The sequence below is a fragment of the Leptosomus discolor genome, chromosome 14 (genome assembly GCF_034619465.1).
Source record: "Leptosomus discolor isolate bLepDis1 chromosome 14, bLepDis1.hap2, whole genome shotgun sequence".
Classification (NCBI taxonomy): domain Eukaryota; kingdom Metazoa; phylum Chordata; class Aves; order Leptosomiformes; family Leptosomidae; genus Leptosomus; species Leptosomus discolor.
This window is the reverse complement of record NC_141404.1, coordinates 6,376,949-6,398,564: the sequence shown is the minus strand read 5'-3', so window position 1 is coordinate 6,398,564 and position 21,616 is coordinate 6,376,949. Positions and strand designations below refer to the sequence as shown.

General features: G+C 56.9%; 2 protein-coding genes across 4 annotated transcripts in view; both read right to left on the bottom strand.

The window, feature by feature from the left end:
* Window positions 1-6,908, bottom strand: part of INTS1 (integrator complex subunit 1) — a 29,223-nt gene extending 22,315 nt beyond the window's left edge. For all 3 annotated transcript variants that reach the window (XM_086473343.1, XM_086473342.1, XM_086473341.1), the window contains exons 1-13: window positions 6,851-6,908; window positions 6,430-6,720; window positions 5,649-5,845; window positions 5,280-5,417; window positions 4,390-4,549; window positions 3,934-4,039; window positions 3,476-3,662; window positions 3,194-3,339; window positions 2,768-2,909; window positions 2,242-2,418; window positions 1,856-1,964; window positions 1,173-1,293; window positions 430-507 (exon numbers count right to left, since the gene is read on the bottom strand). In XM_086473343.1, the coding sequence (XP_086329469.1) occupies window positions 430-507; window positions 1,173-1,293; window positions 1,856-1,964; window positions 2,242-2,418; window positions 2,768-2,909; window positions 3,194-3,339; window positions 3,476-3,662; window positions 3,934-4,039; window positions 4,390-4,549; window positions 5,280-5,417; window positions 5,649-5,845; window positions 6,430-6,720; window positions 6,851-6,908 (1,910 nt within the window). The remainder of the gene's footprint in view (window positions 1-429; window positions 508-1,172; window positions 1,294-1,855; window positions 1,965-2,241; window positions 2,419-2,767; window positions 2,910-3,193; window positions 3,340-3,475; window positions 3,663-3,933; window positions 4,040-4,389; window positions 4,550-5,279; window positions 5,418-5,648; window positions 5,846-6,429; window positions 6,721-6,850) is intronic.
* A 1,030-nt stretch (window positions 6,909-7,938) lies between these two features.
* LOC104343242 (lysosomal alpha-glucosidase) lies at window positions 7,939-19,287 on the bottom strand. The gene is made up of 20 exons (XM_086472993.1): window positions 19,265-19,287; window positions 17,500-18,040; window positions 17,148-17,293; window positions 15,254-15,419; window positions 14,679-14,775; window positions 13,509-13,628; window positions 13,127-13,245; window positions 12,925-13,056; window positions 12,047-12,157; window positions 11,111-11,224; window positions 10,862-10,946; window positions 10,375-10,492; window positions 9,871-10,004; window positions 9,597-9,748; window positions 9,285-9,433; window positions 9,053-9,194; window positions 8,762-8,860; window positions 8,471-8,635; window positions 8,245-8,391; window positions 7,939-8,001 (listed from the first exon to the last, which is right to left on the bottom strand). Exons 1-20 carry the CDS (start codon window positions 19,285-19,287, stop codon window positions 7,939-7,941), a joined length of 2,823 nt encoding a protein of 940 aa, XP_086329119.1.
* Window positions 19,288-21,616: the final 2,329 nt, after the last annotated feature.

Here is a 21,616-nt window from a genome sequence, read left to right as displayed (position 1 = left end):
AAATTGCAGCTTAGCTTACAGCCCCTTCCCTGGTCTCCAGCTCCAAATGCAACTGACTGAAACAAATTGTTTTATGGAACATTGCTCGCATTGCCTTATACCTCTACACTTCAGCCTGCTTGAGTCTGAGCTCCCTAACGTCGCCCCAGTCAGCCATACAGCGCAGGGCTGCCCTTCTGACAATGACAGCATCAAGATACAGAACAGCTTGGCACAGGGAACAGGAACGAAGGAGGAAGAGGAACAGATGGAGAATGGAGCAACATCCCTCAAATTTAAGGCAATGTAAAAGATGGAGAAAACCTAAGCACAGTTCCAAGCCATTCCAACACAGAGCTGTATCAGGAACACCAGAAAACACCCATTCCTCTGCCTCCAGCAGCAGCAGCTCCACGCCTGTACCCAGGTACAGGTGGGGCAGGCACTCACTTGCGGTCACTCTCAGGGGGCCAGTTGTCCCATTTGTAGTAGGTTTCTGGCTGTTCTGTGAAAAGCACCTTGTGGAGGCTGTAGAGATGAAAAGGACAGTCAACACCATCTGTGTGAAGCTGAAGAACACATTCAACAGCCCAGTCTCCCCAAACTCCTGCTAATGCTTCCCATCCTACCCATGAAGGAGCCATCGCAGATAAGCTACTCTAGCAAAAGTAACAATGTGAATCATAACAGAGAGGACCATACAGTAGGGGCATTGGGCTTTTATCCTTTCAGCAACAGATCTCACTTACTATTAGTTCTGGCTTGACCTGCCTCGGTAATGCCTTGTACCAGACCCCGAGATACAACCTGTCCTCCAGGGGCAGGCAGAGAAGACAGCACTATCTACGGAGCCCTCAACTGTACAGCCTGAAAAAGGACATCAGACAAAAGAACAAGGAGTCCACAGGGATCCTACTTGGTCAGGTAACTGGAAATTCCCTACTGGAGGACCCAAATAATATAAATCATGAATATTTTCTGTTATCATATATTTCTGGTACGAGGATGTATCTGCAGGAATTCCTGAGAGGGAGACAGTGCCAGCCTGAACCCTGCTAAAAGTTTCTGCTCCCTGCTGGGTAAGGGGAGAGAAATCTAACCAAACCCCAGCATATGCATGGTTTTTCATATGTCATCCACTGTTGGGAAAGGGACTGGTCACACACAGCAGATCACCAGGCTGATTCTCCTACCAGTGCACATAGTCCTTTGGAGCCAGCTTGCTGATAGATGGAACGACCGTATGAAGCCACCAGACAGCATCTCGTTGGATAGCAGCAATCTGGTTCTGGAAAGAGCGCAGCACTTCTAGGTCTGGAAAAAACCAGTCAGGTTACAAACTACACACATATCGAGAGTCCCACGAGGAGCCAAGCAGGAGAGGGTGGCTGTTGCAAGAGCAGACAGTAACCAGCGCTCTGAAGCATCAAGAGTAAACTGGGGAGGGTACACTGGACAGCCTTGAGCACCGCAGCGCTGACAGCCCACCCCAACATGTGCTGCAACAAAACCCCAAGATGTAGTACAGATGAATTAGCATTGAGAAGACGACCTCTGGGCAGTCACTTCAGTGCCACCCAAAAGGTCTGTCTTCTCAGCATTAGGTACTTGGTGATCCTTACAGCTGCCCCTCCAGACAGCTCCCTCTCCCCAGCTTGTCAAGCACTGCTTCCTTAGACACAAGGACAACCCAGCCATGCAAATGCCACGTCTCTCAACCCTGTCAGTCTCAGGATGACAGTAAGCACACCCATCCCTCTATTCAGAATGGAGGCTTATATCCCTTCCTAACCGTAGCTGCAACGCTCCCCAGCCTCAGGGCAAGATATCTACCAAGCTGCCCATCTTCAGAGAGAGCCAAGGTTGTCCTGCTTACTCTTTTTCTCTCCTTTGTCCCAAGCAATTCCAGCCTCCTTCACCTGGGCTGTAATACCAAGCATCATGGAGACAGCTAGCAGATCAGTTATGTGGATTACAAACCGCTCCTTAAAAAAAAAAAAAAAAAGAAAAGAAAAGAAAAGAAAAAAAAAAGTGAGTTGAATCAGCAATACCCAAAGCTGCCTTCAGGAAAAGTATTTTGTCACCAAAAATGACAATCATGTATGTTTGGAAATGGGATATGGAAGCGCTGCTATGAGATGAGACACAGAAGTACACTCAGATAGCAAAGACCAAAAGAAAGAACAGCCACAAAAACAGATATAGAAGAGCCCAGTAGGCCACTCGTACATCCAGCAGCCCAAGAGTCAAAGGAAGTGGTACCTTGAATTCCATTTCTGCGTACTGGGCCTCCTTCCGTTCCTGCATAAGACCCAGACAGAAGGCCTGGAAGTTGATCTCGTGTTTTGTCTGTTTGATGATCTCTCGCAGCAGAGCCCGTGAAGCCCGCAGGTAATCATCCTTAGTAGTCAAAAGGTCCTGGAACACCATCGCTAGGTACTGAGGCCATACAGAAAAAGAAAACTTTCAGTGCACTGTAATGTATCTGCATCCAGAAAATGAAGAGACACAAGGAAACAATGCTGGTGGTATGTCTGTCCTCCAGACCCCCGGGGAGCTAGAGAGTTTCTCATGAAACTTCATTACCACCAGGCTGGTCACCCAGAACGTGGGAGTTAGAAAATGTCTATGCACATTTATTCCTAACAAGGACAATAATACAATTTCAAAACAGTATGATACAGATCACACAGTTGCCTGTGAAAGATTTCCTCTGAGCCTCAATTCAAGTCAATCTCCAGAGTGAGGTTCTGGGATCACCACCAGTCACACAAGACACTATACCTACCTTCGGAGCTTGCTCTGAACTATGCTGAAGCACTGTATACAGGATCTGCATGTTGTTGGGATTTCTTGCATTTGACAGTTCGTTGAAAATCACAAACTTAATTGTGGTGCCCAGGTTATCCCTGTGAGCATTCAGCAGCTCTCTGCAAGGGAAGACCAGAGCTGAGGTCTCACTGCAGCTAGACCAACTGTTTTGATTTCTCTTTGAGGTATTTAACACACAAAAGTGAAGAGGATGGAGCAGCACATACGTCCAGAAACATCAAAGGATTACTGGAAGACTTCAGGCCAATGAAATTAACTCAAATGTTACACAGAACACCCCACGGTCCAAGCTGGTATTTAAAACCACTATGCAGAGACAACGCCCTGGGCACATCTTCCAGAGTGCTTCCTCTTCCTGTCACAGACCTGGTCACTCACTCACCTGACACACAGCATGTAGTGGTTGAGAAGGACTTTTGGCTTGAGACGAATTTTGATCAGGTTGGAGATAACTTCCATGTCCTCTGAGCTGTGGGTATTGCAGTTCATACAGACTGACATCAGCAAGTCCTGAGCTGGCTTGGTCAACTGCAGAGGAAGAACAGAAAGGCTTCAGCCACTTGCTATCACGGATCAGAAATGTAACTGGCGTACAGTATGCAGCCCTCCTGGCTGGTCCAGACCAGGTCCAGAAGGGTTGTGCTTCAACAGCTTCTATCCTTACCTTGGGATTCTGCAGCCACATCTCCAGCCTCTGCACAGCCATCTGTCGCACCTCTTTGTAGCCGCAGGTGGCCGTCAGCAGTCGAAGGAGGTTCCTGGAGACATTGTCCATGGGCTGGCGCCGGTTGAGTTGGTCCCGCAGCATGTCTAGGACATACTCCTCCACACTCTCTGCAAGGTCATCATACCTGGGCCACACAAAGCGCATTTTATTCACTTCCACACAAGCCAGCATAGTCACACTTTGCGGACTCCAGAGATCAGCACCCTCTTGTTTGTGGTACATATTGCAAACAAACAAAATGACTCTTTTTTCCTGCAACCAGTTTTATCTGATGCTCAACACCCTCTAGTGAGTGCCACAGGACAGCTAGTGCAGAGGGGAAGCTCCCTGCCGCAGCATTGCAGGAGTGGGAGAGCACAGACAGGTCTGTCACACAGCTACGTTAGGCACTGTACCTGGGCATGAGCTGGCCCTCCTGCTCTGGGCTCATTTTCTCCTCTGCAATCAGCAGCTCACTCTGGCTGTCTTCCTCCTCCGTCATGGAAGGGTGTGGGCTACTCCCTAGGAGAGACCAGCACACAGCATGCTTTGTGAGACAGCTCCTCTTTCCAGGCATCACTCATTCATGCTATTACGTGTTCAGCTTCTTCCAAGGATCTCCCTCAGCACCACTGCAGAAGGCCACAACCAGTCGCTTCCACACACAGGCACCTTCTCCAATCTTTCACTGCCTGCCCTCAAACATCCCCTAAAAATGAAAGAGCCCCAAAGAGAGGAAAAGCAATGCCTGGAACTCAAAGTCTGGTCTATATGAATCCATCCACTAACAAATTATTCTCACCACTCAATAAGCTCACCAGGCTCCATCCTCTCCCTACCCCTTTGTTCCCACTTCCCAAACACCTTCTCACCAGCACTAAGGTCCCCTCCGCTACGTCCAACTTCTCCATGCAAAAGCATGCTCTTAGGAGGCATCTTTGTGTTAAAAGCCGTCTGGATGTTATCCACGAACGTCTTGCAGTGAGGGCTGTCCACCCAGATGCGCTCCCCGAGGGAGTCCTCAATGTAAACCTGCAGAATAGAACACAAACCCTGCTCAAGCCTTTTTTTTTTTACTGGTTAATCAAAGGAGTATTTGTGAACTTCTCCAGTTTTTATTTATTTTCAATATACAGCTGCAAAGTACCAAACTAGCATAACTATCGCACGGCTGAAAAAAACAGCCAGATGACTGCAGGCAAGTCACATAAGAGCAAAAAACCAAACCATCACATCCCAAACTCTACTGGGCACCAATCCTCTCAAGCAACAAAGCTGATTAAGCTTTAGCAAAGATTTTACAACTTCTACCACCAAAACATAAAAGCTGGCCTTTTAAAAGCTTAGTCTTTTCAAATCAATGGGCTGCTTTAATCCCTACAGACAAACTAGGAAGTCTCTGACACTTACATCAATATAGATTGCCAAAGGCACCTCAGAAAAAGAGCAGAGATAAAGCAACAAAAGGCAAAGGAGGCCACAGCACTTCAACAACCAGTGGAGATTTTTCTTCAAAAAATAAAAAATAATATGAAAAAAAAGAATACTCTGGCTTTCTCCCTTGTCAACACAGCATGGGCCACTCTCCAATTTCTGCCTCCTCCAGCTGCATTCCCCACACTAGGAAACAGGCCACTGGACACCCCCTTTCCCTGCAGCGGGAATAAATCCCCTGCTGCTACCGTACCCCAACACACGCACGGTTCTACCCTGTCTGCCCACCACTGCCTCCGTCCAGCAGGAGCACTCTGGGTTCAACCACCTTGACAAAGATCTCCGGCCAGTTCTCATCCTCTTCGTAAGCTGCCATGAGAAGGTTGCAGGCCAAGACAGACACGAGGCTGTTCCCTTTGGCTTTGAAATTGATGGAGGCATCTCTTCGGAGTAGGCTGCACAGTGCCTGGAATATCATCCACAAAAAACAAAAGAATAATCAAGCCATCTAACAAGAAAGCATATAGAAAAGCTTTAGAAAAAGGAATATAAGTTGCAGTAGCTTGCCACAGAGGTGTAGTATTCATAAAGACAGGCAGACGATGCTCTGGCCTGAGAAAAGCTGCAACTATGCTCACAGGTTGGCAGCAACTACACATCGGTAAGCCCAAGAGTCCAAACACGGCACAGCCCTCACCTCGATAACCCCTTCAGTGGCAAATATGTTTGGTTTGATTTTTGCCAGGTACATGAGGCTCAGGTACAGCGTGGTATCAGGTTTGGCTCTGTTCATTTTCAGCTGCTTCACGGCTCCACACAGCACCCCCTCGATACGGTCGTCGTTGCCTTCTGCCTCTGCTGCCTCAATTTCATCCAGCAGCGCCGTGGGGACAACTGCAATCATCAACACGCAGGCCTCGGCATTTACTCTCACACAAAATAACCTGCCCCAAGACGCTGGCAGGGCCAGTCACCAAGAAAGCAAAGTGTGGACCTGCTCAGCTTTAGCCCCTGCAATGGCTTTTCCCTCCCCAGTTGCTATTAAAAGGTCTGTTTCACACCTGACAACACCCCTTTATCATTTTTCAGTTAGTCCATCCTAGCATACTTCTCTGCAAATGTATCAAACACCATAAAATGGAGTGACACTTCAGAAAGCAAGCAATGTTCAGATCCAGAGTCTGCTAAACAGATATACGAATAAGATACCACAATCCAGACTCAAAGGTTTCCTCAGGGAGTCTTTCAGATGCTGCTATCAAACAGCTATCAGACAGCATGAACACAACCCATTGCCAACAGATGAGAAAAAACTGTGACTTTGGCCCTACGTCCAGCAGAGGAAACCCTTAAGGCCAGCACATAAACACTAGCGTGCGAGCTTCCAGAAAGGCTGCTGGGCTGAAGCTCCAGGGAAAGGTAAATGGAAGCTCGCATCCTTGCTTGCCTGCCGTGGCAGAAGCGCAGTGAGGCCTCACCTTCGATGGGGATGACAGACGGCTCCTTGATGGAAGGCGAAATGGCTCGCTTCTCCGCCACGGCCGCCTCTGCCAGGCGTCCCAGGGCGCTGAGGGGAGGCGTGGAGGAGAGCTTGGGGCGCTTGGTCAGGCCGGTCAGCCCCGCCGGGCCCGCTAAGGCGGCGGCCGCGTCCCGTTTGCGCTCGGAGGGCAGCCCGGGGGGCGCCGGCTTCAGCAGGGTGACAGCGGTTTTCCCCTCGCCGCTCTGCCCCTTGGACCCCAGCGCGATGAAGTCTCCCGGCGGCGGGTGCGCTGCAAGCGGACAGTGGGTAGACGTGACAGCACCGGCCCGCGGCGACACGAGCCCCTCGCGCCCGCCCGGCCCCGGCCCCGGCCCCGGCCCCGGCCCCCTCCCCGGGCGAGGCGGCCCGCCAGGACTCACCGGAGGGCTTCGGCACGGCGCTGGGCCGCCGCACGGCGGCCGCCTTCGGCCGGTTCATGGCACCGCTGAGCACAGCCTCCCCACTGACCGGCCGCCGCCGCCGCCGCCGCCGCCGCCACCCGGAAGCGGAAGTCCACCGCCGCGCCCCGCCCCCGAGGTCGACGGGACGAGCGCGCGTTCCCGCCGTCGGGCGGCAGCGCCTGGGCGGCACCTCCCGCCCCGCGAGACGGCGCCGCCTGGTGGCGGGAGGGCGCAGCGACGCGCCCCCAGCGGGCGGGGGGGGGGGGGGGGGGGAACAGCACCGCGGGGTGGGATGGGGGGAGGTGGGGGTCTGGGGTCGTGGGGGGGCTTTTGGGGGAGGCTGAGGCCAGAGAGGGACTGGGGTTGGGGAGGTCCTGGGCTGGAGGGGCTGAGACTGGGAGGCCGCTTGGTGGCACTGGGATTGGGCGGGGGTCTGGGATGAGAGAGGGGAGTCAAGGAGCTGGGACGGGGGGGGGCTGGAATCGCGGGGGATTAAGGCCAGAAATTGAGGATAAGGTTGGGGGGCGGAGATTAGGGGATGAAATTAGGGGGTTGGGGTGGGGGGCTGGAATCAGGGGCTGAAATTTAGGGAGGCTGAGATTACAGGCTGAAATTGAGGTGCTGGGATGTGGGGCTAGAATCGGGGGGGCTTGGACGAGGGCTGAAATTGAGTAGCTGAGATTGGGGGGTGTGGAATCAGGAGGACTGAGATCAGAGACTGTGGCAACCATCAGCCCCCCACCCCTCACCCCCTCCATGCCGCCACCCCCACCCCCACGTCATGCTCCCAGGACAAGCTCTCCATGTGCCTTTATTGTGGCAGGGTCCATGGGCGCCCACACCCCGACCCACACCGCCCTCTGAGTTCCATGTGGGGGGCACCCAGCAGCCAAGCCCCCGCCCTGCACACCCTGTCCCCGGCCATGCTGGAGAGGGGCTGCATGGCAGCAGGTGACAGTCCCCACCACCTCCTCCATGGCAGCATCCCGGCCTGGATGGCTGGAGCATCAAACATCTCCCATATGGGTGGTCTTGGTGAGGTGGGGGTGACCCTGCAGCCGCCCCGCTCACAGCCACCGGAGGGAGAAGCCCTGGCTGAGGCTGAGGCCAAGGTCGCTCACGGTGAGAACCTGTGGGACAAGAGGAAACATTTTGGGGTACCGCCTCAGTAGGGGGATGCTTTTCCCCATCCTTTTCCCCACCCAGCTCATCTGACCTCCACTCCCCCTGAACCCCAACACGGAGGGAGAGCCATCCTGGAGTCCTCACCCACCTCCTCGGCCACCAACCCTGTGACAAGGGCTGGGGGAGGAGAGATGGAGACCCCCAGAATGGGGACCCCCAGGACAGGGCACCCCAAGATGGGGCCATACCTGGTTGTCCAGGTAGGAGAAGGGCTTCTCCTGGCCATTCAGGAGGACCTTGCTGGGCCGCTCCCGCACCCCAAAGATGCTCAGTGTGCCAATGGTGACCTCGGTGGCCTCACTGGTGGCATGGAGGACGGTGGAGGTGAAGATGTTCTGTAGGAGGGGGTGGCATGAGCTCAAGGTGGCCAGGTGCCATGGGACCCCCACCATTGCCCTCCCCACCGCGTCCCACCTGTGTGACATTGAACACCAGGTAAGAGTAGCTGCCCCGCTCAAAGGTGTCCAGGCTCTCGCCATCATCCCAGAAGAGGTCCCCCCAGGCGGTGCCACTCTGGGACAAGGCCACGATGAGGCGCAGGGGATTCCCTCGGGTCGCCTCGCTGGTGGTCCCTGGTTTCTGGGATTCAAAGACGTGGGTGCTGTAGGGTTGTGAGCACCCAGGATAGGAAGCCAGGAGCTGAGCTACTGGTGGGGAAACACACGCTGTGGACAGTCGCCAGGGAGGTGATGGGGGGGCACTTACCTGGGTGGGCAGGATGGCACCCTCACGGACATGCAGGTTGAGGTGCTCCAGGGGGGCCGACATCTTCAGCATCTCCCCGCTGCTGTTCACTGAGGAGCCCTGGGCAGCAGCCGAGAGACACGGGTGTGAGGGGTCGGGGCACGGTGCAGGGCTTGGGCACAGGGCAGCAGCCATCCCCACCCCTTCCTCCATCCAGGATTGCTGGGCTCAGCCACAGCTTCCCACCTGCAGCCCTGAGACAGCCGAGCAGGGACCATCTAACCCCCGTCCGAGCACTGTGGTGCTCCTCACCGTGTAGAAGTCGTACCACACGCCTCGGGGAACATAGCCTGTGACCGAGTCCACCCCGGGCTCCAGCACCGGCGTCACCAGCAGGCTCCGGCCCCACAGGAACTGCCTGTCCAGCCCCAAGGTGGCCACATCCCGGGGGAACCTGCGGTGGGACGGAGATGCCGCTTAGATCGGCCGCTTCTCTGTGACCCAGCCTAAGCGTCTCCCCAGCTCCCGGCAGGGATGCTCTTACTCAAAGAACAAGGGCCGGGCAACGGTGTCCCCTTGCAGGTGGGCACGGTGGAAAAGGGTGTAGAGGAAGGGCAGGAGGGAGTAGCGGGTCAGCAGCACGTCCTTCATGGCTGTCCTCGCTGCGGGGCTGAACACTGTTGGGTCTTGGGCCTGGGGGAGATGCCGGGAGTCAGCAGCCGCCCCATCCCCAACCCCACCAGGCATCCCCACCGCCCCTGACCTCCTGCATCCCACATCCCATATCCCCCATCCCACACCCTATACCCCACATCCCACCCCTGGGATGCCTCCCACCAGGCACGCTGCCCTCAACCTTCTCATTCTGGGTGTTGTGGTTGCGAGCAAAGGGGTAGAAGGCACCGAGCTGCATCCAGCGGGTGCACAGCTCCTCCGAGGTGCTGCCAGAGAAGCCGCAGATGTCCGCCCCGACCAGCGGGATGCCGAAGAGGCTGAAGCTCAGCAGCCCTGAGGGCAGGGACGGTCAGCAGGGCGCACAGAGTTTCGGAGAGGTCTCCAAACAAGCAGAAAGCTTGATGGAGCTGGGGGTGCTGGTAGGAGGGGGTCTGCATGCAGCCCATGTCACCCACCTGGGATGGAGTAATACATGTCCTTCCACTGGCTCCGGTTGTCACCAAGCCAGTGGCCCGAGTACCGGCCCTGGCTAGGGAAGGTGGAGCGGGAGATGATGAAGGGGCGCTTCCCCCGGATCTGGATCAGTGCGCTGGAATTCAACAGGGAGAGCTGGGGGCAGGAGGTGAGAGCAGACCCCCAGGAGTTTGCCTTATCCTACAATGGTGGGGGGAGATGTCCAGCCCCCTGTGCTGCTGGAGGGTTGGCCTGAGCGGTTTGAGGAAGGCTCAGAACCAGGACTGGCCTCATCCACCCATCCCTCCCAGAGTGGTGTCAGCTCCCCTCCTCTGCTGAGTTATTTCCATCCCGGAGGCAGTGAGCAGCCAGAGCATCTCCCCTTTGAGTCAGGCACTCAGTAGCCCTGAGTCCTGAGCAGCACTCAGTATCCCTACACAGCCCTGAGCAGCAGGATTTTGTCCCATCCCATCTCCAGGATGGCAGGAAGCAGGGTGCTCGGGTACCTCGCCGTGGCTTCGGCTTCCATCAGCCCATAGAGGTTGTGGAGGTTGTAGTGCACCGAGGCTTTCTGCTTCGCCGAGGCACACACCGTCTTTGCAGAGAGGGAATCGCCCAGCACGGCTGCCAGGAGGGAGAGCCCCCGTTGGCACGTGGCGGCAGGGGGCGGCTGCAGGGCATGCGGACGCCCCTCTATGCTCACTGGCTCTGGGTCAGCCCTCCCACACACAAGAGCCAGCCAGCCATCACTGCCAACCCAGTGCCAAAAGCTCATGCAGATGGTCCCATTCTGCACCCTGACATGGCCCCGACAAGCGTGAAAGGCTTGGGCACGGATACCAGCACAGAGGAGTAGGGATGGAGACGTTCAAGGTGTAAAACAGAGACACAGTGTCTCTTAAAAATTGTTTTCCCCCATCACACTCAGTTGCCAGCAATCTCAAAGCACGCAGTACCTACCAGCACAGCCTTGCATTTCATCTCCCTCCTTACCCGGTGTGTAGGGTGGGTTGTCGAGCTCTCCTGGAGGGCAGCCATCTTCAGACCCATCCATGAAGTTGGATGGCTCATTCATGTCCTAAGCAAAGAAAATTGTGGAGCAATTTCAAGGGGGAGGTTTTGGGGATTAGCGGAGAGACCTGGAAAAGCTGGATTTGAGGGACAGGCAGTCCTGCCAGGATGCACGCCAGGTGCAAGCCGAGCTGCTCTCAGGGAGTAACCTGGGTGCAAGGAGGGACTTACGATCCAGAGGCCATCAAAGGGCACGTGAGCATGGAAGCGCTGCAAGTTCTCCAGCCACCACTGGTGCGTGTCTGGGTTGGAGAAGTCTGCAAAGGCAGTGTAGCCAGGCCAGACCTGTGGGGACACAACAAAACCATGGGCTCAGCAAGTAAGTGATTTGGGGTGTGCTGCCACAAGGAATGGGGTGCCACAGGGGTGTGAGCATGCTGAAGGACCAGGGGTGAAACAGGCAGTAAACCAGAAGGTAAACCCAGGCTGACTACTTCGAGTCCTGGATGCTGCATGCGCAGCATCCCTACTGCCTCCATGGTACCCAGGAGCATCGGGGTGCTGAGGGCTCCCCCACGGCCTGGTGGGCAGTGGCAGCTGATGGAGTGGCTGCTCTGCCTCCACTTGCACAAACACTGACACCACCTAGCCCAGGGCACATCAGGGAAGAGCCGCGATTTCTCCATACTTTGCCTCACTCCAGGAATTTTAGCCAATTCATTTTTCTCCATGTTTTCAGGCTACATCAAAAGCCCGCTCCTCGTAGATGGCGAGGGAGAGCTGGTGGGAGCAAGTGGCTGGGGAAAACAAACTGGGAGGGAACCGCTGCGGAGCAGATCCAGAGGCACACATCCATTGCAGACAACCGCCCCTCACCCCAGAAACAGGAAGGGAGGCAAATCAGATGACCGGCCTTGGGCAGCACTGCCGACTCCTTTAAGCTCATATGACTTCCACGGGGTCCTCCGCTGGGGCAGGGGCTGGCTCCCAGGGTCGGTGGAGAACACCAGGAGGTGACACACGAGGCCGAGGGCTGAGCCAGGCTCTGGCAGTCATCCCAGAGAGGTCCCTCGGCCGCTGTGCTTTTCCTCCAGCAAGAGGGATGAAATCCTAACCCTGCTATTGCACAACTCTGCAGGGCTGGGATTTCCCCCCAGAGCTCCTCACCTGCCCGATGAGCGGCTGCCCTTGGGTGGTGTTGAGGAACAAGCCCCGTCTCAAGGCTTCATCAAAAGGCCAGTAGGAGCCATGAGGGTTGGTGCTGCTGATGCCAGGATCCTGGGGATGGAGTAGAGGGTTAGTGCCATTCCTGGCAGACCGTGGCCCCTTCCCCCTGCCAGACCGGTGTGATTCAGAGAAGAGAACAACCCAGATGGGGTCAGCCAGAGCCCACACACAGCGGCTGTTTCCCTCAAGGGGAACAGAAACTTGCTTCAACACTTCCAGGCATGCCACTTCTGCAAGTCCTCAGGACCCGTTAGGGCATTTGGCGGGGGCAGGGAGGGCAAAAATACAAGAACTTTTGCGCTTATGCAAGAAACATCGGCTCACAGGCAGGCTCAGGCTACAACAGGGAGTTCAATGAGGAGGGAACCCAACCTCCCAACCTTTCCCTCCCCGGGACGCCCTGGTCCCCACCGGCCCTAGCAAGGAGAACCTGCATCCCCTTTCCTGGCGGAGGGAAGAAGGGAGATCACAGCTGGGTCATGAGATCCCAGCACTCGTGGGGATGCGGGGGCACACAAGTTAAACAGCCTGACCCACAGTTCCTCCATTCTTTCACCCACAGGAGACAGGGGCATCCTAGTACTCCTTGCAGCAGACAGGAGCACAGCACGAGAACCTGGTTGTTGTCTTTGCAGTCCCTGTGCTAGGGGGATTTCCAGTGGCAGTTTACAGCTGCCTGCCCAGCACTGGGGACCAGCTTTGGATAAAAATCCGCAGCATTGGGGATGATCAGCTAGGACCGTGAGCATCCCTTACACCTCTGTCTTACATTCCAGCTCTGCAGCAAAGACAGCACAGGGGGAGAGGAGAGGGAGTACCAAGATCATAACGTAGCGCTGCCCATGTTTGTGGAGGTCTTCCACCAGCGAGGGGAGGGAGGCAAATTTTTGGGGATCGAAGGTGAAGTCCCGGTACCCATCCATGTAATCGATGTCATTCCACTGTGCATCCTGCGGGACAGAGGCTCAGGGATGGCTGACAAGAGCCCAGACCTCCCCTTCCATGGGTCTGAGGGGTTACCTGGGGGACCTGGTAATTCCTCATGGCTCTCACGGTCTGCCAGGTCTCATTGCTGGATCCATAGCCCCAGCGGCAGAGGTGGAAGCCGAGTGCCCAGAGGGGTGGCATGGCTGGGAAACCTGCAGCAGGAGAGCAGGAGCGTGGATGGGGTGCCCCAAGATGACAGTGGTGTCTCAAAAGGATGGGAAGGGAAGGAGAGGGGGAGAAAGGAGGTGATTGCTGACCCCTGATGTGCTGGGAGGGATGGGGATGAGATGGCTGGGGACTACTGATCCCTCCCCAGCTGCGAGGGCTGGGGACGGTGGTGAAGCTGAGGTGAGACAGGGATGGGGGCATGGGGGAGGTGCCTGCAGATGGCCACGTTGGGAGTGCAGGCACTTACCTATCACCTGCTGGTACTGCTGGATGACCATGTTGGGATCGGGCCCCAGGAAGATGTAAAAATCCAGCACCCCTCCGATAGTCCTCCAGGTCAGACCCGGAGCAGGCTGCAGGGCCACCTCTTTGGTGGGGTGGGGGAAAAGAAAAAGACAGTGACAACTGGGGAGCAAGCCCCAGACCCTGACCCCCACAGCAGGGACCAGGCAGCACCACAGGCAACACTCAGCCTCCGACAGGGGAACAGAGAAATCCCTGCCTTGCACTCAATGGGTGCTAAATGGGCGTCTGGAGGCTTAACTCATCGCAGCCTGGGAAGATCACTGGTTAAGTGGGGAGAGAGCTTGCTGTCTTAAATATTTGCACTTTAAGCCCAAAGCTGCACTGTTCTCCCAGCTTCCACTTAACGACCAAGCACATGCAGGGCTTTCCTTCCCATCCTTCCCAAAATCCCCTCCTAAGCGAATCAAGAGCTACTTGTACAAGCGAGCATGTTGGGAGCAAGGGCTTTCCTGGGAAGGGCTTTTCACACAAACGAGCCCCCGAATCTCAGCTCAGGTGGTTGCACCTCCCGCAAGCTCCTCCTCGGGAGCATCACTGCAATAAAGCCGAGCGCAGCTGGAGCTACGAGAGCCCCGGTGTGTGCAGCATCATCCCAGCTGGCTGCGAGAGGCGGCTGCTGGGAGGGACGGGTGGCTGTTGGTGCCATCGTCCCTGACACGGCAGGAGCCCGCGGGAGCTGCTGCGTTATCAGCTGGCACACACAGGCGGATCCCACGGCCGCAGCCAGCGCAGCACAGCTGGGAAGAGCGCGGGCGGCAGATGGCATCCCCGGCTGCGCCCCAGCCGTGCCACACCACTGGGCCTGGAGGCAAGGCTGTTTTGGGTGGAGGGGGAATGGGCATGGACCCGCACGCAAGGGACTTGCTTTTCCGATGGCAACTCGGCAGCTGGGCGTGTGGTTAAACTGCTCGACAGTTGCTAAAGAGCCTCGCCGTAGCCAGGAAACAGATGGCTATGCTCAATAACGGAGCCATCAAACCACATCTTTCCCTTTTACGGCTTCCTCTCGCCCCAAGTTCCCGAACCGGCCACTCCAGCAGCTCCCATCTGTCCCCACCTGCCAGGTCCTCCTCCAAGGCCACGCTGGCCCGGAGTCCCCCAGGTCACCTACCCATCGCATTGCTGTTGAGGAGGAAAACCCCGTGAGCATCTCCGCCCTCCTCCATCAGCAGGTAGAAGGGGTGAGCGCCATAGAGGTTGAATGATTCCTGCAAAGGGGAGGTGCTGGGTGAGAAAGCAGCTCCCAGGCAAAGTGGGAGAGCCCCATGTCACCAGGGGCAAATAAACGGCCCTGGGTTACATCTGCTGCCACCACCTAACCAGGCATCTGTCACCCCCTGTGGAGGACAAGGCGAGGGATGAGGACAGGTTCAGAGCTGGCACTGAAGACCATGGGAGGCTGCTACCAAGCTGGGCTGGGTGAGGGGGAAACCTCCTGCCTTGCCACAACCTGTTGCACGAGCAGCAGGGTGGAGCGGAAAACACCCGGGGCCCTCGGAGTGCATTTTGCAATTGCTCTGAAATCCTCCCTGGCACATATCTGCCTGTTGGCCTCGACCACCCCCTGCCTCTCCCAGCGCTGCTGCCCACCCCTTGCCTTGTTTTCCCAGGGCTTGTGCAATGCACTGGAGAGCGGTACCCCTGTCCTTGCCCCCTGCACCCCCACAGGGAGGGGGGAGATGGTACCGTGGGAGAGACGTCACGGGCCCACAGGGTGAGGGTGTTCCAGTCCAGGCTGTGCAGGAGGGTGCTGCGATGCTCCCCTAGCCCGTAGAGGAACCTGGAGGGGAGCGATGTGGATATCTGGAGAAATTGGTCAGCGAAGATCAAGGGGGCAACGGTGGTGTTGAGCCTGCGAGGGTGATACGGAGGGAGAGAGAGGGTCAAGAGAGGATGCTGGGATCCACTGGGATCCATTTGCCCATCGTAATTGACCCCTTCCCTCTCAAAGCATCCCAAGGGTCAGCACAGCAGCATGTGTCCCACCCCACATCCAGCCCAAACACCTTGGCCCAGGTGGCAAATTCAGGTCTGGCTGGATGCGAGGCACAGCCTGAGCCTGAGCCAGCCTGACCCAGCATGGCACAGTGTCCTGGGTTACAGTGTAAAATGTGCCAAAAGAAAAAATATATTCTATTACCATCTTCAGGAGCTGTTGAGACCAGGTGGGGCGGTGCTCCCTGCCCCCCCCCCTCTGGACTATCTCCTGTCAATGGGCACAACAATGCCTTATCGCCTGACCCATCGGTAACTCGCTCCTGGGCTATCTCCTGTTAATGGCCCATCAAGGAACTGCCTCACGACTCCCCATCCCATTGTGAGATACTCCGCCCGGGGAGGGGGGGGAAGGAGCCAAGCAGTCCATGCCAAATAAAAACGGAGATTTTGAACACCCTAGCCGCCTTTCTTCCACTGGATTCCCAGAGGAGCTTTTCCCCCCACCTGAGTTCCAGAGGACGAGAGCTACCTGCCGACCACTGGACCTTCGGAGGAAAACCAGACTCTTTTACCTGATTGCTGCTTCCACAGAACTACACCCATCACTTCAGGAGGACTGCAGCCAGCATCTTATCGGACTGCTACTGCCACCCTAACAGGGTGTCAGGTTGTATTCCTGACTCTGTCAGTGTAAACCAGTGGGTTGTTTGTTTTTTCCCTGCCTTGTGTTATATATATATATATATTAGTAAAGAACTGTTATTCCTATTCCCCATATCTTTGCCTGAAGGCCCGTTAATTTCAAAATTATAATAGTTTGGAGGGAAGGGGGTTGCACTCTCCATTTCAAGGGAGGCTCCTGCCTTCCTCCACAGACACCTGTCTTTTTCAAACCAAGACACACAGCCTTTCCTTTGACACCAGAAGTGTCCACCCAGGTTATTATTAACCGCTGAGGCGATATGACGGTGGGGTTTCTCAGCCTGTTGTCACTGATAAGCAGCTCTCAAGTAAAGGATGGACCACAGGCATCAGCAAATGGGAAGGAGGAGGAAAGGATGGGATCTCCAAAATACCTTGGCCATACATCAACCAGCCGTTGGTGCTCACCGACAGCTTAGTGTGGGCAAAGCCATGGAGGTGACAGAGAGCAGTGCAGCAAATACACCCTCAGTCTTTTTCCTCAAAAAGCCTGGCGCTGCGGGTGTCCCTATAGCTTGGACAGCTGAGGAAACCCAAAAGCAGGTTGAAACAGGCAAAGCCATAACCCTTCGGTGGCCCTTTCCCTGAGCTACCAGGTCCCTTATTGGTGATATTCTGGGGACCTGCACAATGTTTGGCTGCTGTAGGACCTGGTGAGGAATTAGGGCACTGGGAGGTTTTTGGAGAGGTGCTGATGCCACCCAGCCCTGCCACAGCCACAGCAAGCACGTTGCCAGCCCGTGGGGCCGGGAAGACACGTGCTGTCGCGTCCCCACATGAGCACTGTGGGAAAGATGAAGATGAAGACTAATTATTGGCTGGAGATCCCACAGCGTGGTTTTCCCTAAGGAAAAACCTCTGGGAAGTGTGCTGGAGCTTGCCTAGGGTATGATGAGCTTTCCCCCACCTGCTGTGAGATGTGGAGTAGGTGGGTTCTTACAGTACTGTTCCTGTCGCCCTGCGCCGCAGCAGCACGCCGAAGGGGTTCTGGGAGAAGTCCAGGCTGTAGATGGGGTTTTCTGCTTTCTTCATTGCCCGGGGAACGCCGAGGGGAACCTCGTACCGCGGGTTGGCCGCATCCGTTATCTGCAAAAGGGAGAGAACATGCTTTAAAGACCAGCAAAGCAAGAGGGCAAAGGGTTGGAGATGCTCACTGGCCACGTGCAGCCATGCCTGGAGCACAGCATCTTCCAGACTCGGTCAGAGCAGGGGACAATCACTCATGGGATGGAGGGTGCAGCATTGCAGGAGCGCAGTCACAAGATCTGGAGGGCAGCCAGCGGGAGGCTCACCTTGATGTGCAGCCGTGTGTCCGTCTCAAACTCCACGTCCAGCCTCAGCATCTCGATGTCCTGTGGGTAATAGGCCTTCTCCCTCCGCACCAGCAACCCCACCATGCCCAGTGCTGTCTGGTTGAGGCTCTCCAGGGTGTAGCTGGGGAAGTCAGGGGGGTAGAAGCACCAGGGCACCCCCCGCTTGCCCCCCGCCAGCGGGGGGCTCTCAATGAAGCAGCACCCCCGGCTTTCACAGAGCTCCTGGGTCACCACCACGCGCCGCTCTGGGTAGCAGTCAAAGCGGTGGCTTTCAGGTACCAGGAGACACTTGGGGGGTGGTGTGGGTCCGGGCCAGCCCCCCGATACTTGCCGCAGCACCCAGACAGTGACAGTGCTCAGCAGCACGGCGGCCACCAGCAGCCCGCTGCCCACCCAACATGGGGCCAGCTTCCCACGGCTGGCAGGCACGGGGGCAGCCCCTTCCTCCTCCACCCGGCATGCCACCGGCTGTGGCACTGTTGTCGTCAGCTTCTGATACGACTTCATCGTCCTGGTGGTGCTGGAGTGAGGGGGAGACAGAGGCAGGCATGAAGTAGTTGGAGGGGGAGAGCTCGCCCAAGTCTCGAGGACGGCTTCCCCACTCCTGATGGCCGTGGTTCAGGCAGAGCCTGCCTGCCTTGGCTCCCCGCACTGTGAAGTCTGCGCCCTCACTTAAGATGGACGTGGCAAACTTGGCAAAGGATGGCTTTGCCAGGGTCGGGTGGTCCTGACCCTGCTGGAGTGCGGGGAGACACTGCCACGCGACTCTCTGATAGCCCCAAGGGACAAAGCGCCACCCACCTGAACCCCACCTGCTCTCAGGGGCTGGCAGAGGCGTCCCTCAAGGAGTTTTTCCCAGGTCTGAATTTACGGTCTGCAGCATTTCTGGAAGCTGCAAGTAAAGCTGAGCTCCTTTTGCCCGTGGGAACAGGGCTGTGGTGCTGGGAGCTGCAGCGCCGAGGTGCTGAGCATCGTCTGCTCCGAGCATCCTCTGCCTTTGCCCAAAGCCCTGACTCAGAGGTTTTAGCCCCAGGGAGGGTTGGGCGAGGGATGGCAGGGAATATGCCATCAATCTTTGCCTCCCACTGATAGAATCTGATTTTAACAACCTCTCAGGCAAACATCTCCTGGACGGTAAGTGGAGGAGACCCCCACGCTCCTGCTGAGAGCGGGGAGCAATCTCAGCACCTCAAATGAGAGACACAACTTTCTTCTCTCCATCTCCCGTACAAGCCACAGGCACTCAGACCCCGCTCACCACCGCCGCGCAATCTGCAAAAGCTCAGCAAAACGGCTCTCTCCCCTAAAAAGCAGATTTTATTCCCCGGCAGCCCTCCCTCAGCTCCTGCACCAAAACGGCTCGACCTGCCCAGGGCCTGGCTCCGCGAAGCGACCCCTGAGCGGCAGCGCCTGCCCCGCGCAGCACCTCAGCCTTATGCAACCGCCCGTCGCTTCCCCACGCGTGGGTGGCTCCGGGGTGGCAGCACCCACCCGCCGTGGCCGGCGACACCCGGCATGCGAACCCCGGCGTCCTCCACATGCCACCAGCCCATGCACCCATGCTCATGCCAGGCCGCCCCGCGATGCCACTCTGCAGCGGCGGGGGCGGGGGGGTCGACGACAGGGACAGCGACAGCCAGCGCCGGCAGCCGGGGGTCCCCAGCCCGGCACGGGGAGGCATCGCACCCCGGGACCCCCCTGCCCGGCCTGCTTGGGCCCCGCTGCGGCCATGCCGGGCGCTTACATACACGTGTCTCCTCTTGACATTGTGGCTGCGGGCGGGCAGGCAGCGGGCGGGCAGGCAGCGGGCGGGCAGCAGGCAGCGGGCGGGCAGGCAGGGCTCCCAGCCGCTGCAGCGCTGCCTGCTCCGCCGTAAAAACCCTACAAGACGCTCGGCTCCTACCGCTCCTCTCTAGTAGCAGCGCCTCCGCACACGCCTTTCCGGCGGTTTCTCAGCCGCTCGCTCCACTGGTCCGTGTGCTTTGTATTTTTAATTATTATTTTTTAATATATGTATCTACACTCAATGCTGCCCTAAAGCCTCGGGGTGGAGAATACGGGAATTTAGCGACTTTTTAGATTTTTCCCCAACCTGGACGCACGCAAGGGTCTCAAAACTCAGTGTGTTAATGCCTCTACCCCACTTTCAGGGTGAGAGCTCTTTCCCCAAAGCAGCGTGGAAGTGGTGCCTGTGCTGAATCCTGCACTGTGGCTTTCAGGAATTGTGATGCCAGATGGGTTTTGAGCACACAGTGGGTGGGCTAGACCCACAAACACCCACACTTCCCAAAACAAAGCCCTTTTTCCATCCAGGTTTTCACCACAGGTCCTTTCTCCCATGCACTCCCGTTCATCTGGTTAACGAGTGTGTCTGATCGCATGCTCCCTGCCCAGGCTTTCCCACTCTCGAGGGACTGGAGAGCTGCTCCTTGTTTACTATCGAAGACCGCCGCAGTCTAAAGGTCAGCAGCAAAGGACAACAGACCTTTGGAGCAGAGTTGCTTTCCCCAGGGAATGAGAACAAAAAGTAAGAGCTGTTGCGAACAGGACGATTCGCCCAGAAACAGAATTTCAGGCGACACAATGTCTCCCCCCGCCTCATGGCATACCTGATCTGTCAAACCCTTGTTGTTACAAAGAGGGGGGACAATAGCTCAATTCTGGTGAGCCCCATGCATGGGGCTGTCACCACGGAGGGTGAGACTCGCACCCAGGACTCAGCCGGCCCATCCGTCCTGCCCTTGGGGACCACTGTCCAGTGGATGTCTCAAGTTGAAACCTTGGATGATGCAGGATGGCTCTGGCATCAGCCGGGGTTACTACCAGCCCAGGGAGGGCATGGGGGCAGTGGCTATGCTGGGGACATTGGTGATCCCAAGGCTCCCACCACCAGCACCACTCTCCTTGCTTGTCTCTGCTCTCTGAACCACCAGACCCTCCCCCAGGATGTGAAGGAGATATGGGGACAAACCTCAGAGGCATCAGTAGGGACCAGAGGGATGGCTGAAATCTGCCTTCCAGCCCTGAGCTCACCCCGTCCCAGCTCCCGCGACAGGTTTTCAATCTGGGAGCAAATCTGGGAGCAATGAAGGCTACGCTGTTGCAGTCACAACGGGCAACAGCTTTGTGCCATTGCCTGGGAGCTTTAACCAACCCCACTAGCTCAGATCAAAAAAAAAAAAAAAATAGAAAAAGAGGGTTCCTCAGAGCGGGGAGGTGTGTCTGCCCAAACTCTGCCTCAGGGAGGGCTTGCTCTGGTCACACGGACCCAGGAGACTGTGGCAGACGTGGGGTTCCCCATGTTTCACAGCTCCCATCGTGCAAAGGGAGTCATGAAAGATGGGATCTTACTCAGAGCCTCAGGTATGGTCCTTAGATCTGCTCCAACGAGGACGTTTGGCCCCGAGGCTGGGAAGCACAAATTGCATGGGGCCGACAGACTTTCTGACATAGTTACCAACACAAAAAATCAAAGGGTGCCCAGTTTCGATGGAGGCAGTTGGGTTTGGTCACCCGCCTGTGTTATTACACTTTTTGGATGCCTTTTCATCACTGTTGGGTGCTCCCGGAGTCCGAAACGCCGCTCACGCCATTGGGGTCAGGGTGTCGCATTAGCAGCTCTGGCAATTGCACAAGGAAAGAGAAAGGGCTGCGCTCCAGACCTGGCCCTGGGGCAGGATTTGGTCCTGAGGCAGCACTCGGGGGGCTCTGGGACGCGGCAGTGCCGAGGTGAAGGCCGGTCCGGTGTCCGGTGGAGGAGGGCGAGCCCTGCCAGCGGCCGCCTCATGGGGCCCGGAGACCTAAATAACCCCCGAGCACCCCCGAGAGCCTCACGGTGCCCAGGAAACGTTCCCTGCCCCAACCCACGGCAAACCCACCCACGCCTGCGGGTGCAAACCCCCACGGCCACGCCGCGCCCCCTCCGTCGGGGCTGGGCCGGGACCCTGCGGAGAGAGGCCCGCACGGAGCCGGGGAGAGCCCGGCCATGGGGAGGGGGCGCCGGGGCGCGGTGCTCGGCGCTGCATACCCCGAGGGGGCGGGGGGGGGGAAGGAGAGGGGGAGCAGCTACGTGACGGCGGCGCCGACGCCCCGCCCC

Excerpts from the sequence above, each read along its gene's own strand:
- LOC104343242 (XM_086472993.1), bottom strand. The coding sequence starts at position 19,287 with ATGTCAAGAGGAGACACGTGTAT. Across the intron at positions 13,629-14,678 it reads CCTCAACAGCAATGCGATGG|AGGTGGCCCTGCAGCCTGCT; the intron begins GTAGGTGACCTG and ends ACCCCACCAAAG. Across the intron at positions 9,195-9,284 it reads GCCCGGCCCTTGTTCTTTGA|GTTCCCCCGGGATGTGGCCA; the intron begins GTAAGAGCATCC and ends GTCCCACCGCAG.